This window comes from Carassius carassius, chromosome 47 (assembly GCF_963082965.1).
Source record: "Carassius carassius chromosome 47, fCarCar2.1, whole genome shotgun sequence".
Lineage (NCBI taxonomy): Eukaryota > Metazoa > Chordata > Actinopteri > Cypriniformes > Cyprinidae > Carassius > Carassius carassius.
Window position 1 is genome coordinate 6654044 of NC_081801.1, and position 17466 is coordinate 6671509.

General features: G+C 38.0%; 1 protein-coding gene across 1 annotated transcript in view; it reads right to left on the reverse strand.

Moving 5' to 3' along the window:
- Positions 1–1159: 1159 nt before the first annotated feature.
- Positions 1160–17466, reverse strand: part of LOC132130292 (protein Niban 2-like) — a 31830-nt gene continuing 15523 nt past the window's right edge. The window contains exons 6-14 of the mRNA XM_059541982.1: positions 11506–11621; positions 5037–5141; positions 4727–4889; positions 3609–3796; positions 3366–3521; positions 2653–2766; positions 2409–2516; positions 1670–1781; positions 1160–1584 (exon numbers count right to left, since the gene is read on the reverse strand). Of these exons, the coding sequence (XP_059397965.1) occupies positions 1160–1584; positions 1670–1781; positions 2409–2516; positions 2653–2766; positions 3366–3521; positions 3609–3796; positions 4727–4889; positions 5037–5141; positions 11506–11621 (1487 nt within the window). The remainder of the gene's footprint in view (positions 1585–1669; positions 1782–2408; positions 2517–2652; positions 2767–3365; positions 3522–3608; positions 3797–4726; positions 4890–5036; positions 5142–11505; positions 11622–17466) is intronic.

Consider the following 17466-nt stretch of genomic DNA (forward strand, 5'->3'; position numbering starts at 1 on the left):
TGAATTGTCAGGATCATTACTCCAAACCAGCAGACTAGAATGAGTTCTGAAAGATCATGTGACACTGAAGACTGATGCTTGAGAAAAATTTATCAAGGTTGAAAAAAGTTCTTAATATTTTTGTGGAAAGCAAGATACATTTTATGATTATTTGAGTTGAATATTCAAAAGAACAATGCAAGTACTAAATGTCACTATCAAATTAATGTATAAGTTGAAGTATAAAATAAAATATTGACTCCAAACTTTTTAATGCTATTACACATTATATAGTAACGTCTTGAACTTGCACAACATACACATTTCAAAATAATAGTCATTTATTTATCCATTGCTGCCTTACAAAAAGAACAGAAGATGCAGAAAATAAAATCAACACTTAAAATAAATAACAGAAAATAACCAGTGAAATATATGTGGAGAGGTAAAATATGTTGAGCATCATGAGTTAAGCTCCCAAAGTGTTCCTCTATGGTTTCCACAAAGCTACTGAACTTAAGATGTGAACTGACTTTTTCTACACCTACTTCAATGCTTTGCCTTGAAGATTGAGGATCTATCTGGAAATTGGTAATGAAGTTTCCATCCTCCATAACACACATGTACAGGTGGAGGATGTCTGTGAGCACTAAGCGCACATTACAGATTGTTAATGCATTCTATAGAAATAAGCTCACTTTAAATATTTTTAAAACCACAAAGAAAAGTGTGCAAGCATTAAAAAGCAACCTTTAAATTATTTGAATGCATTTTGCAGAGTTATTAAGTGCTTAATTAAGCTGCATTAATAGATGTACAGTTAGTGTTTGAATATATTCCACAATTAAAGGAAAGCAAAAAAGACTAACGTTTCAGACGGCCCCTATGAAATGGAACGGTCCAAGTCATGACAGTTAGTTTATGAAACCTATGCCACATAATAATTAGTGTGTTAGTCGTGGGTTAAAAAAAAAAAAGGGCACAGAAGATCATATAAATGTGTAGATACTTAATGAAAATATTCACAAAATGTCTACATTAAATGCAAGAACAAAATAAAACGAATAAAAAAAATTTCTAATAAAATTAACAATGAATTGGCTGAAAAATCAACCATAAAGTGTTGCTGATGGAAAGCAAACAAAAGTGTCTCGGCAAACACATATGTTTTATATCTCACTCAAAGCAAGCATCCGTCTGCTGTAGGTTGCAGACGGTTTATTAGGTCTCGGATCTCATTGATGCTATCAGGAGAACCTGGCACTTTCTCGATAGGTACATGCTGTAGAGGGTTCCCAGGCTTTTCTGATTCAAGATCTTGTCCTTCCTGCCCTTCGTATTCTTCTGGGATGCCGTCCACTCCTGGTACTTCCTGGCAGGACTCATATGGTAGAGGCATCCCATCCAAGTGGATCATGGAGACGATCTGTTTGCGTTTCCTGTTGGTCTTGTCGCCACCTTGCTTCTCTCCTTTTACTCCCCCGAACTGGCCAGCCCAGTCGATGGTGTTCTCTCCCAGAAGATGCAGGTTGGGGTCACTGTTGGTCAGGACCATGCTGTCTCTGTACAAGTTGTGCCTTCTCTGGACCGCAGCTTCCTTCACAGCTGCAAAGTGAAAAGGAATGAGTGTAAAACACACCGTGAGGTATTGAGACTGCTCTGTTGTGCTGAAGGGGCTGCAGACACTCACCCATCATGATGTCCTTGCTGACTGACTGCAGGACAGCTTCCTCAAAGATATTCTCTACTAGTATGAATCTAGAGAAGTCCTCAAAGATGAGCTCCTTGAACTTGGGCAGATCCTAGGCATCAAAGACAAGCCCCCCCCCCCCCCCCCCCTCATTTAAAACATAAAAATGTCATAAAATGAGGAAAAGTTGTATCAATCAATGAAAATAAATTCTTAATAATTAGGCTATATCTTTAAAACCCATCTGTAAATGAACAAACATTAACAACTACTGCAACTATTATTATCAGCAACAAGATAATAAATTAAGAAATTATAATAATAAATGTTCTATTACAAATAATAATAATAAATATAATAATGGTGGTGGTAATATTTACAACCAGATGATACCAGAAAATTATAATTATTATTATTATTAGTTGCAGTCATCATATCATTTATTAGTTATATTATTATTATTATTTGTACTAAAATGATTATAAGTCATTATTGTTATTACTATTATTTGTATCATTAGGAACTACAACCACAACAATTATATTTAACACTATTTGGTTACAAATACTAATAGTACCACCACTACTACTACTATTATTATTATTATTATTGGCAACAAGATCATAAATTAAATAATAATAGATTAATTACAAATTATCAAGTTACATAAATTCATATTATCTATAAAAAAACAACAATAGAACAATGGCACTAAGAAAGGCTGATTCCTTGTACCAACCGGTGAAAATGATGGGGAGAGCTGTTTTAGCATGTACGGTATGATAATCTGAAGCAAAGCCTCCCTGAAGAATTTTTTCCTCACTGTGCTGCTGTCATAGTCATATTTCTGCAGGACACAAACAAACAGATTTAAAACCAAGAAGTCTTAAAAAATGCTTTAATATATCAAGGATCCAGGAGCTGTGTCACAAAACCTGTTTCAGCTTTACAAGGCAGAGGAAAGACCCAACTAACGTACGTACTTTGAGTACTCGGTCCTGACAGTGCTGGATGGTCTTGCAGAGATCCTCCCCGCTGTGGCCGTCTAGACTCTGATGGACCAACTGCTCAAACGTGTTCACTGCATTGTCCATTTGCTACATTCATCAACAGAGGACATTAGGAGGACAGATTGTCATCAACTCTAATGGTTTATTTGTACATTTTCTATATTTCTAAAGGACAAAGGCTATTTCGGAATAACATACCACATAGTAAAAGTACTCACTTTGAACATTTTCTGCATGCATATAATACCCAGATTACCATGGGATGATAGATAGATAGATAGATAGATAGATAGATAGATAGATAGATAGATAGATAGATAGATAGATAGATAGATAGATAGATATTCAGTATTTTTAAGTTTGAGTCTCAATTACAAATATACCTGCAATATCAGTTATTACCCCTGGGCGGCGCTCATTAACAATAAATTGCTTTCTCTTTAATATTCTTTAGCAATTTTTCTCATTGATTGATGCTCTTGATCTCACAGCTAAATCAATGAGAATGCTTGTTTTAATTTGTTGGTAGGCACCAGAAAAATGAATGTAGGGTATGGAATGATTAATATCAAATCAATTTCAAGTGCTAGTACCAAGTACTGCAAAACTTCAAGAAGTTTTAGATATTTAAATGAAATATTAAAAAAAAAAAATGACAAAAACTGTGTGGGTCTAATGAAAGACACCTCTCTCATGAGGATCTGAGCTCTCTGGATGAACACAGATGGACTGGACACGTCACATCTCTGCTGGAGGCCTTCAAGGTTCAGCGCCTCCATCTTCTCATAACAACTCTGCATCTTCACCGGATGGAAGGCCAACATGGAAATCTTGTCCATATGCTAGGAATGAGTATGGAGAGAGGTTTTGGAGTTAACTATTGCTTTAAAAAGGCTCTGCAAACATTGTTAATCAAGGTCATGCCTCACCTCTCCCAGTTTCTCCCTGCTGCTATCGTTCATTGTGTTCTTGCTGACCTCCACCAGCTCACGGAAGAGGATCTCTCTTACTTCAGAAAATCCTCTGCTGGTGGGCTCCATGAGGGCCTCCAGGATGGAGTGGATGTAGGGCTGAACCTTGCTTCTCACAAGCTGTTCAATGCGGGGTAAAACCAATGCTTCAAGAAGAGGAATAGACAAATATTAGCAGACTATGACACCTACTCTTATAGGGGGAAAAAAGTTTTAAATATATGTAAAATATTTAGAACACATATGAAAGTTCACATGTGAAACTTGTGTTTGTTTACAGGTTGTGAGAGACATCCTGATCTACTAGGGACTATTATGTTTACATAGGTTGTCTCACTCCAGAAATTGTGTCTCAAAACAAATTAATGCTCTAGAAAAGAATTAATGCTCTTTAGAGGAAAGCTAAAGACTGATCACATTGACTCTAGGCCACATAATGGGCCCTGGTATCATTGAACAAGTGATTGTAGGAAAGCACCTGTTTGTGTGTCAAAACAACCACTATTATTCAGTAAGAATAGAGGAAGAGCCATCACAAACACACAAATGGGCTCTAAAGCAATTTAGAGATTTGTACAAATCCTAAAAAAAAATATGCCCTTTAAGATCATTTTGCTCATGTTATTTGAAAAGTGCTATGGGTGGAACAATCCTAGCCACAAATGGCACAGGAAAAATGTAGTACTTTTGCCAAACCTACATTATGGCAGGATGGTCTGAGCTTTTTAGGTTAAAGCCAAACTATGTTGAGCGAGACTGAATTCCAATGAAAAAATGATCATGTGGAAGAATGAAAGACTGAAACAGTGCAACTATGAATAGGATAAATTCAAATGTTGCCATAATCTGTGGATTTAATGAATTCATAATAAAAAGTATCAGTAATACTAAATCATTAGAAAACAATAAAAACACTGATGATAAAGCACCACTCTCTGAAAACAATAATCTTAAAAACTTAACTGTCATGAATCAGGCAATGTGTTGCAACATCAAAAGTGTGTGGCTGTGAATGACAGAAGCTAGTGGGAACATTTGTTATCTGCAAAGAGAAGGTTGCTTGGCTCTTCTCTTACCACGGATCTTTCCAGAAACGTGGTCTTTGGAAGTGATGATCTGGTCCATATCTGTGCGTAGAGTAGAGTCCAGACGGGGGCGCTCCATCTCACATACTTGAGCCAGAGCTTCGTGTTGAGTCTTTGTCTGTGACAGCACCTGTCTGTATACTGCATCGGAGATCTGACAGGATAAACAAACAGATGATAAACAAACCACAGCAGATACACAAATGTATAAATTAACTCCTTAGTCCAATGACAAAAGTAATTCAATAAGGTCTCTTTTTGATTCTTTTTACAGCTTCAGAATTTACATATGAGAACCAACCAGCATCCAGTCCTTCTGTCTCTGTTGGAGTTTTCCTTTCAGCCGAGGTACGATCAGATTCTTCAGTTCAGGGTGCAAAGTCTCCATCACCAGGTTAGCAAGAATCTAGACACACAAGCACACAGATGTAGATGAAAAAGCTAGTGGTCACACAGAAACTGGAAGTACCATTTAAATAACGATGGAAGTATTTGAATAGTGCTTAAGAAACTGATAAGACCGCTCTGAGAGCATCATTAACTTCATGCCTGCTGCTCAGTGGTTTTGCATGCATTTCTTCAGGATCTACACCATCACAGACTGCTGACTGTACAATGTCAAAATTATAAACTCCTGAAGCACAATGCTTTATTGTTCAAATCCACAACATAGACGCCCATCACAGATGGCTGCTTTGTTCATGCTCACTGCAATGCATGCAATGACAGCCGAAACAGAAACAACCTTTGATGGTGAGAAAAGTGTCTGCATGAACAAGACCGCTCTTTTCATGTGTGTTTTTAGGGATGAGACAATTGATTTATCATAAATAACACACCACAACCATAACCGGTTCATTGTCTAAATATTAGGATTAGCACACACTTTAATCAAGCACATACAATCAAGCACCTCTAGGTCACACTAATTAATGCGAGTAGTGGCTAATTGAACTCAAATGCTGCTATAGGCTTGGCAGAACACACTGGTATCAATAACTATATGAAGAAGTTCATTTAAAGATGTCTGGGTGAGTGGCAGTTGAGTTCAAGTTCCTATAAAATCCATGAGCTTCTGACGGTTTTATCTGACGGTAAATAGCACAGAATTGCTCAACCCTCCCCTTTCTCAGTTTCCATAGCAATGCAAGGGCCAGGTGGGCAGGAACACCATGCAGACCCTATGACAGAAAAACTAAAAAACAGACGTCCCACACCCAGCAGTAATAACAGCCCACGCAGCCGTTTCCAGTGTGGTGTCACATCCAGGCTGACCGTGACGCCCTAAAATACTGCTGAGGGTAGAATGAAGAGGAATAGCCATGCCTCTCACACACGCACGGTTTCAATACCTTCTTTATATACAACTCGTAGTACTTTTCCCTGGTTAAATTAATCGGCTTTATACACATGCAAACACACAAAAAGCACATTCATAAGAAACATTACCAGGGTGTGTTCTGGAAGGAAGCAAACCTGCCCCCTCCAGCATTTAAAGCCCAAAACAAACAATTTATTATGATGATTTATGTGTGCTTTTGAAGGAATATTCCCGGTTTAATACAACCTAAGCTATAAAATGTAACACTCCTGATGCCACTGATTAACATAAAAAAATATATTTTGTCTTCTCTCAGTTGGTTAAAAAACAACAACAAAAAAACTTAAGGTCCCTAATATTTATGCACACTTAGTTGCATCTTGTGACTAATTGTGACGCACCAGACTTGAATGTACACAATAAAAAGGGATTTCAAAGCTAGAGCAGAGGAAAAAAAGTGTTTAATTCATTAGTATTTAATAACTTATATTTTGATATTAAGTGCAAAAATAAACATGTAGATATGCACGAATACACAATTATTTGTATTCCAAAGAAATAATGATCACACAAATAATAATGCTCACATTAAATCCAGAACAACTGGCACCAAACATTACATGCAGTGGAAATTTTTTTTTTCTCAAAAAATAAACATTCCTTAAACTAATGAAAATTAGTATACACGAACTAAACATTTGATACTTGACATATTTTGATACTCCAAATTTTATGTAAATGAAAACTTTCTGAAGTGAACAGAAGAACTAGGGGGAAAATGTGTATGTGTGTGTGTGTGTGTGTGTGTGTGTGTGTGTGTGTGTGTGTGTGCACGTGTGCGCGCGTGCGAGCGTGGGGTGTAAGGTCAACCAGCACCCAATAATTTTAATGATTGCCTGTTTGCATTTTATTCAAATCTGTGTGTGTACACAGGAAAGCGAGCGAGATATAAATTCCTAAATCTATTAGAAACTAAAGGTTATTTCTAGCACATTATGACTAAAATGAGACGGCAGGATAAACCACAAAGACCTGAGCATAACTCACCCCTCTAATGACACATTCTCAGCTGTCTCTCTGCTCTGCGGTTTAGACATTATTGAGGGTTTGTGCTGCTCTAGCACAGTAGAGAGCTTAAATACAGAGTGATCAGTCTGATTTATCATGATAAAGCTTTAAAATAGCTAGTCTTTTAGAAATGGGCTTCAGGTCAGAGGTAAAGATGTAAAATATTGTATTTGATGTGGTTATGTGTTTAAATTAGTTTGGGAGGAAGAAATGGATCATTTAGAAAGATGAATTCTTATGATGTCACAAATAATAGCACATTTAAGATATGAACAATTATTCAAAAACTTGGTCCACTTGATGAATGACAGTATGAAGCTCATGGAGGTTAGCCAGCCAGTATGGGTAATTTACATATAGAAGTCTTAATTATTCACCTAGATGTCGTAATGAATGTAACCATTTTTGGGTTAACTATCCTTTTAAGAGTCACAGAGTTTCTAAGGCTCATAAAATGGAAAATATCAACCAAAAAGTAAATAGATTTTTTTTTTTTTTTTTGGTGCATGAAGACATGACTAACATTGTAAATAAGAGAAAAATAATAAGCAACAATATGGTCTATTTAAGAGCTTAAATGACAGCCAATCTTGATACTCTTCCACCCGACTATACCTTCTAAAAACAGCTTAAAGTAACACCTGATGGAAGTTGGTTTGGCATGTTTTCTAGCTTTTCTAAGATGTAGTGGTGGAACTAGAGTTTTATACATGGGGTGGCCAAAGCTAATACAGGCGGTCCGTCAGTGTATTATTCCAACCTAGCATAAAAAAAAAATAAATTCACATTACCCCACATTAAATACACATTACTACCGTAATGTTAGTCTATTAGAACTTATTTCTCTAATTTCTATCATCTGACTAACCAGCGGTTGAAGCAAAACATCTAACATTAACTTGTACAGGGAAATTTGTAAATGTTGTTCAAGAAACCTAAAATTTCAGCTTACTTCAAACAAGGCTGGCTGCCAACTTTTGAGTTCAGCCAGGAGTGAGAATTATTCAGGAATAATTAAAAAGCTTGTGATTAAGTACATCTAAACTAAATTATACAGAGATCTCTATTGTCAAGGTTAAAAGTAACCAGTAGCTTTTTTTTTTATAATTAATAAAAATGAACTAGTATAAAAAAACTAGAGTAAAAACAATGTAATTTTTTCAAAAATCTCCTTTCTAGTGTACATTTTTCTTGTTAGTTCATGGACACTGAATGGATTTTCTGAGGTCATGGGACAATGTTTTCAAGCTACTGTCTTTCTGTGGTTGAAAGAGTTATTGAGTGATTACATGAGACACTATACATTAAGTAAGTTGTAGTCTGCCTTTCAACATGTCATCGGATGTTCATTCATGTTTATTCCAAAGTAACCTTCTCGGTACGATGTGTCGTTTAAGCATCGATATCGTGGATTCGTACATCGCGATAGTCACATCCCAGGATGTGCGATGTAGGCTGTCGTAGTTGATCCGTTATTCATTAACTGTACGGGCCAGCTGCTCCCCGGCCCTTGACAAATGTGATTCGCGGATTAATTGCACAGCGTAACCATCATACAGTAAAAGTTTTGACAGGGCAGTGAGAGAGAGAGAGGGAGCACGAGAGAGAGAGAGAGAGAGAGAGAGAGAGAGAGAGAGAGCGCGAGAGAGGGACAGAGCGCGAGAGAGAGAGAGCGCGAGAGAGGGACAGAGCGTGAGAGAGGGACAGAGCGTGAGAGAGGGACAGAGCGTGAGAGAGAGAGAGAGAGAGAGCGCGATTAGATTTCATAATCGCAATATATAATCGCAGAAAAATAAAATATCGCAATGTCATTTTTTCCCAATATCGTGCAGCCCTATACTTCTCGGTCTTGACTGTCAGCACGTTTTGGGTCCTCTTTGCTCATGTGACATGAGAGCTCATATATGAGAGATAGCAGTGGCTGGAAGGTATACCAGACGAGATGAAGCACCAGTCTCATCGCATCTTTGATTTAGAGTCTAAAATAAAATCTATTTTTTTAATAAAATTAAACAAAGAAAATAAGATATTACCATATTAAATTTTGGAGTGGTACCTGGGTTGGCCCTTTACGGTTAAGATGATCATTTATGGTCATTAATTGGTCTAGATAGCCAATTGCCAAATTACCAGGGCCAGATACAAGCTGGTGGGTCAAGTTAAACCGTGTAAACCATCTTGGTCAGGCTGGAAGACCACCTTAAAAGGTTTTTTTTAATTTATTTTTTACCTAAATTCTCTCAAATTTTCCACTGCTGAAGTTCTCAGTGAAATTAATACTGTTACTCTAAGAGTGTTAGCCACACATGAGCCAAAGTTTGGGTGCCCTCCCACCTGTCTGGGACACACAATAAAGCCTGGATTGAGGACATGTAGAGCAGTGGTTTTCAAACCAGTCCTGCAAGCACCCCTAGCACTTCACATTTTGTATGTCTCCCTATATCTGACACACCCATTTCAGGTCTTGCAATTTCAACTAATCAGCTGATGAGTTGAAACAGGTCTGATAGATGAGGGAGACACAGAAAATGTGCAGTGCTGGGGGTGCTCGCAGTACCAGTTTGAAAACCACTGATGTAGAGGAAACTCAAAACGAATGTTCAAGGAAAACAAAAGTGCACAGGGATAAATTATGTATATACTGTTCTTTCCTCCTCTCCGTCGCTTTGTTTTTAAGGGAAGCTGTGGTTTAGACTACATTCTTATTCCCACATTGTCTGAGGCCCATTAGATGGCAACAGAAGCACCTTAAAGGCCTTTGCACACGGAGTCTGAAATTCACATGCGAACCTTTCGCACGTCAAAAAATAAATTCGACCTCACGTTATGTCAATCACGCTTGCACACTGCCTCAGTTACTTTCGTACGTAAAAAAATAAAATAAAAAAATAATCGGAAAAGGTTCGGTTTTCTGCGTTTTTCACATCCGTAAAAACCATAGACTGCATAAAAACGCATTTTGAGAGACGTTTTGACAACTCAGAGCCACCGTTAAACTGCTGGCAATGGTGGTGAATGAATCACCAGTGCTCAGATACCTACCTATATACAACTATTATTGTATCAAAATTAATTATAATTATAGCACACCAAGTTCCTGTAAACTGTGACATTCTAAAGTAAACTTTTTTTTTAATCGGTCTGGATAATCCCGCAGCTCCTTGATAAGGAGGTGGAACTCTCCTTTCGCAGGAGTGGATGGACACAATATTTCTCTTATTAAGAAGAGAGAGGACAAAAAATTATCCTCACTACTTGAAGACAAAATTTTGTATTGTTTTGCGTTTTTTTCGTAACGCATTCATTAACGCATCCATGATCGTGGATTTCAGGAGAAACCCCCCTGCACTCCCCCCACTCACCGTCATAAACAGCACTGTGACTGCAGTGGAGTCATTCAGATTCCTGGGTACCACTATCTCTCAGGACCTGAAGTGGGACATTCACAATGACTCCATTGTGAAAAAGGCCCTGCAGAGGTTGTACTTCCTTCGCCAGCTGTTCTACTCAGCCGTCATTGAGTCTGTCCTGTGCACTTCAATAACTGTCTGGTTTGGTCCAGCAACAAAATCAGACATCAGAAGACTACAGAGAACTGTTCGGACTGCTGAAAGGATTATTGGTGCTCCCCTGCCCACCCTTCAAGAACTCTATACATCCAGAGTGAGGAAAAGGACTCAGAAAATCACTCTGGATCCCTCACATCCAAGTCACTCCATCTTTGAACTTTTGCCATCTGGCCGGCGCCTCAGAGCCGCAAATACCAGAACAGCAAGGCACAAGAACAGTTTCTTCCCCCAGGCAATCTACCTCATGAACAGTTAAATGCTCCCCACTTATGCTTATGCAAAAAATGTGCAATATCCATATATTTATTTGTTACCCCTCCATCCTAGTACATCCCTGCATCTTAATCAATCCTATGCCATTATCATTTATAGCACAATTGTTTATACACTTATTTATTTGCCAATTTATTTATTTTTTTGTCTGTGTGTAGTTGTCTCTGTGTACTGGAAGCTTATGTCACTATAACAAATTCCTTGTATGCACAAGCATACTTGGCAATAAAGCTCTTTCTGATTCTGATTAATACGCATCGAACTCAGTGTGCAAAGTCTCTGTGCGTGACAAATTTTTCGGATCACAAATACGCAAAAAACGCATGTGAAAATTTCTGACTGTGCAATGACTAAATATACTGTAGAAGTGGTAGGACGAAATGCAACAATGGAACATTACACACACACACACACATATATACATATATTACACACACAAACACACACACACATAAGAATATATATAATAATCCTTTTTTTATATTATAATTCTGACATTTGTCAGATGTACCAAATGAATAGGAATTAACTTCACCAACCTGTGCTTGGTTTCCACACATCATGTCCCAGGTGCCATAGTGACCATTGGCCTGCCTGTAGAGTCGCAGGGCATCTGTGAAAGCTGGTGTAGCTACCTTGCACTCTTCTAACAGTCCTAGAGAGGAAAAGAAACATGACAGTTATAGAAACGTGTCATATGATAACCTATGGCACTTGGTCTGTGCTTTATGCCTATGGCCAAATCACAGCCATGATGATAAAGAGCGATATCACACTGCTACTCATTTGCTATTGCTCAACTATTCAAGGCCTTCCACCAGAGATTTTTTTTCTCCAAGGAGGCAAGGGAGGCAGTGCCTCCTCAAAATAGTGTGTGACAAAAACATTTGTAGTACAAAAATCAAACACCACAAATATTACAAAATATAACATTAAGTAGTATACAGGTGCTGGTCATATACAACCCGAATTCCGGAAAAGTTGGGACGTTTTTTAAATTTTAATAAAATGAAAACTAAAAGACTTTCAAATCACATGAGCCAATATTTTATTCACAATAGAACATAGATAACATAGCAAATGTTTAAACTGAGAAAGTTTACAATTTTATGCACAAAATGAGCTCATTTCAATTTTGATTTCTGCTACAGGTCTCAAAATAGTTGGGACGGAGCATGTTTACCATGGTGTAGCATCTCCTTTTCTTTTCAAAACAGTTTGAAAACGTCTGGGCATTGAGGCTATGAGTTGCTGGTGTTTTGCGGTTGGAATTTGGTCCCATTCTTGCCTTATATAGATTTCCAGCTGCTGAAGAGTTCGTGGTCGTCTTTGACGTATTTTTCGTTTAATGATGCGCCAAATGTTCTCTATAGGTGAAAGATCTGGACTGCAGGCAGGCCAGGTTAGCACCCGGACTCTTCTACGACGAAGCCATGCTGTTGTTATAGCTGCAGTATGTGGTTTTGCATTGTCCTGCTGAAATAAACAAGGCCTTCCCTGAAATAGACGTTGTTTGGAGGGAAGCATATGTTGCTCTAAAACCTTTATATACCTTTCAGCATTCACAGAGCCTTCCAAAACATGCAAGCTGCCCATACCGTATGCACTTATGCACCCCCATACCATCAGAGATGCTGGCTTTTGAACTGAACGCTGATAACATGCTGGAAGGTCTCCCTCCTCTTTAGCCCGGAGGACACGGCGTCCGTGATTTCCAACAAGAATGTCAAATTTGGACTCGTCTGACCATAAAACACTATTCCACTTTGAAATAGCCCATTTTAAATGAGCCTTGGCCCACAGGACACGACGGCGCTTCTGGACCATGTTCACATATGGCTTCCTTTTTGCATGATAGAGCTTTAGTTGGCATCTGCTGATGGCACGGCGGATTGTGTTTACCGACAGTGGTTTCTGAAAGTATTCCTGGGCCCATTTAGTAATGTCATTGACACAATCATGCCGATGAGTGATGCAGTGTCGTCTGAGAGCCCGAAGACCACGGGCATCCAATAAAGGTCTCCGGCCTTGTCCCTTACGCACAGAGATTTCTCCAGTTTCTCTGAATCTTTTGATGATGTTATGCACTGTAGATGATGAGATTTGCAAAGCCTTTGCAATTTGACGTTGAGGAACATTGTTTTTAAAGTTTTCCACAACTTTTTTACGCAGTCTTTCACAGATTGGAGAGCCTCTGCCCATCTTTACTTCTGAGAGACTCTGCTTCTCTAAGACAAAAGCTTTTATAGCTAATCATGTTACAGACCTGATATCAATTAACTTAATTAATCACTAGATGTTCTCCCAGCTGAATCTTTTCAAAACTGCTTGCTTTTTTAGCCATTTGTTGCCCCCGTGCCAACTTTTTTGAGACCTGTAGCAGGCATTAAATTTCAAATGAGCTAATTAAGTGGATAAAAGTGTAAAATTTCTCAGTTTAAACATTTGCTACGTTATCTATGTTATATTGTGAATAAAATATTGGCTCATGTGATTTGAAATTCCTTTAGTTTTCATTTTATTAAAATTTAAAAAACGTCCCAACTTTTCCGGAATTCGGGTTGTACGAATATCATCAAAATTTGATTTCACTAATTCCATTCAAAAAGTTAAACTTGTATATTATATTCATTCATTACACACAGACCGATATTTTTCAAATGTTTAATTTCTTTTAATTTTGATTATAACTGACAACTAAGGAAAATCCCAAATTCAGTATCTCAGAGAATTATTATATTACTTAAGACCAATACAAAAGAAAGGATTTTTAGAAATCTTGGCCAACTGAAAAGTATGAACATGAAAAGTATGAGCATGTACAGCACTCAATACTTAGTTGGGGATCCTTTTGCCTGAATTACTGCAGCAATGCAGCGTGGCATGGAGTCGATCAGTCTGTGGCACTGCTCAGGTGTTATGAGAGCCCAGGTTGCTCTGATAGTGGCCTTCAGCTCTTCTGCATTCTTGGGTCTGGCATATCGCATCTTTCTGTTCACAATACCCCATAGATTTTCTATGGGGTTAAAGTCAGGCAAATTTGCTGGCCAATTAAGAACAGGGATACTATGGTCCTTAAACCAGGTACTGGTAGCTTTGGCACTGTGTCAGGTGCCAAGTCCTGTTGGAAAATGAAATCTGCATTTCCATAAAGTTGGTCAGCAGCAGGAAGCATGAAGTGCTCTAAAATTTCCTGGTATATGGCCGTGTTGACCTTGGACTTCAAAAAACACAGTGGACCAACACCAGCAGATGACATGGTGCCCCAAACCATTACTGTGGAAACTTTACACTGGACCAAGCAACGTGGATTGTGTGCCACTCCTCTCTTCCTCCAGACCCTGTTTTCCAAAAGGAAATAACTTTAGACCACTCAGCAGCAGTTCAGTCCTTTTTGAAGCGAGACGCTTCTGACGTGGTCTGTTGTTCAAGAGTGTCTTGACAAGGAATGCAACAGCTGAAACCAATGTCTTGCGTACATCTGTGCATAGGGGTTCTTGAAGCACTGACTCCAGGTGCGGTCCACTTTTCGTGAATCTCCCCCACATTTTTGAATGGGTTTTGTTTCACAATCCTCTCCAGGGTGCGGTTATCCCTATTGCATGTACACTTTTTTTCTACCACATCTTTTCCTTCCCTTCGCCTCTCTGTTAATGTGCTTGGACACAGAGCTCTGTGAACAGCCAGCCTCTTTTGCAATGACCTTTTGTATCTATCCCTCCTTGTGCAAGGTGTCAATGATCGTCTTTAGGACTACTGTACCCTACAGAACTAGACTGAGAGACCATTTAAAGGCCTTTGCAGGTGTTCTGAGTTAAAAGCTGATTAGAGTGTGGCACCAGGTGTCTTCAATATTTAACCTTTTCACAATATTCACATTTTCTGAGATACTGAATTTGAGATTTTCCTTAGTTGTCAGTTATAATCATCAAAATTAAAAGAAACATATGAAATATATCAGTCTGTGTGTAATGAATGAATATAATATACAAGTTTCACTTTTTGAATGGAATTAGTGAAATAAACTTTTTGATGATATTCTAATTATATGACCAGCACCTGTATACACATTACTTGTTTTTCCTAAAGAAACACGGTCCAACAACGACAACAGCAGATACAGTTACAGAGGGAGTCTGTTTCTCTCTTGCCTCCCCTGAGCCCAGCAGACCTCCTCAAGTGTGCGCTGAGTTTGGTGGGGGGTGATTGAGAATGAATGTGGGAAATTCAGGCAATGCCTCCATCACGATAGGAATTGGATTGGATATACTGTATGATTGGTTATGACTTCATATGTCCTGAAAACATGATCTGTGGGAGTTTTTAGTGAGTAGCTTCAGCTTGGTTTAATTGGTGAAATAAAAAAAAATAAAAAATAAAAAATAAAAATCAATATTTCAATCATGATCAATATTAACAGAGCTTGGATGACGGATGATAAAAAAAAATATTACAAAATATTTAGCTATTAAAAAGAATAGATGAAGTTTTATAGATGTATTGTTTAAATTGTTACTGCCTTGAGTTATTACTTTGGAATAAATGTAAAAGGTTTAAAAACACTAACTTGAGATTTATACTTGGATTTATTATTATTGTTAATGTAAAAACATTAAATAGAATCTAAACCATCTAAAATTTGCACTAACAATATTAATTTTGTTTAATTAAATTTGACAGTTTGTCTTGGTTGGCCTCAAAAGGTTTTGAATTCAAGACAATTAAGGGGAAGTCTGAACAATCCTAACCAGCTTTTGATTTTTTACTTGCTGGTCCAAGCTGGTGACGACTTGTAGACCAACTTGGACCAGCTTTAAATCATGTAAAGCTGGCACAGCCTGTTTTTTTCAGGAAGGAAAATTAATAGATTTAAAAAAAAAAAAAAAATTGTGCTCAAAAAGACCTGTACTAAAAAGACCTCATCTTCAATTGGAGATCTTAACATTCAATAAGAGTCTGTGGATGGAAACTACAGCTACCACCACTCAAACAGAGAATCCACAAGACCTAACTTTTTGGAAAAACACTTAAATGGAGATATAATTACATGGCACTGCAGTGAATATGGATAATGTGCTCGATGTAGGACTGTTTGTGTAAAAGCTGCATATTAGAGGTGATGAAAGTATTCAAATTTGCCATGTAGATGATGATGGACATGAGCAATGGCAAGCTGCACAAACACTCACAAAACCGGAGCTGCTGATGGGGAGTGTGTATATCTGCGTGCTGCAGTAAGTTTCAGATTGGCCGACACAAAGACAGGAAATCAGCAGAGATAGAATGATGGAGTGTAGTAGTCTGTTAGGAACAGGAAATCCACTCAACGTCCATTTCCAAGAGAGAGAGAAAGACACACACACACACAGAATGGAGGAAAATAGAAAATAACTAGCTTTTCTTGGCATGAGCCCCATGAGAAAACACCAAATATGTTTGTCAGCAGTCTGCTTGGAAAAAGTCCCTAGAGTTCTGTGCTCAATATAACAATAACCTCAAATCAGTATTAAACCCCCTTGTCCTCGAACACGTCCACCAGTATTACCACCAGCAGTCCTAGCAAACTAGAGACTGCTAACATCAAAAGTTAATTTGATTGTGGCTCATTGTGTGTGGGTGTTTAGTGCCAGGTGAAAGAAAAAAAAAGAAAAATAAAGAGCAGCACTCTTTTTCTCTGGCAGGCCTGAGAAACTCAATGTGAGAGTCTTGAGCAAAAATAGTACATATGGTAGAGTTTAGTGTGGGCCGCCTCTGGCATGGGGCTGCACGGTGGTTAGCCAAGACTCTTGGGATGGCTGGTTCCCAGTGTTCCTTTGTCACCGCATGGGTGCACTCTTACCATTATTGTTCTGTTCACTGGAGCATTTCCCATTTGGGCTAAAAGCTTAAGAACTACACAAGTTTAAAGAAAAAACATCTCATCTCTGAATCAGTAATGAGAACAATGGGAAAACAAATTAAGCTTTTTAAAATGACACTTCTTTCCACATCTGGAGAAAAGCCATTTCTAGAGCAAGCAAATATCAATCCTACCACGAACTGACTTATTAATTATTAGTGTTCCTGTAGCTCAATTGGTAGAGCATTGCGTTAGCAGTGCAAGGTTGTAGGTTCGATTCCCAGGGAGCACATGTTAGGTAAAAATTGTTAGCCTGAATGTACTGCAAGTCGCTTTGGATAAAAGCATCTGCTAAATGCATATATATAAATATTACTGAGAACATACAATTTTTTTTTGCCGGTTTAGTTTTAGTATATAGAATAACAAGTGAACTTCATTTTAATTGTAGTAGTAGTAGTATTAGTAGTAGGCCATGTACATTCTGCTGAACAATAGGCTAGTAATAGATTTCTGGCAAATACTTTTATTTTGACTGGCTATATATTTTAAATAGAGATATCGGCCACCCCTAGTAATATGTTTTGTTTATTTCAAAAATTAAGAAATTCAAAAGATTTATGTATTACAAAACATGAAGCACTTCTTCGCCGTTGTCTTG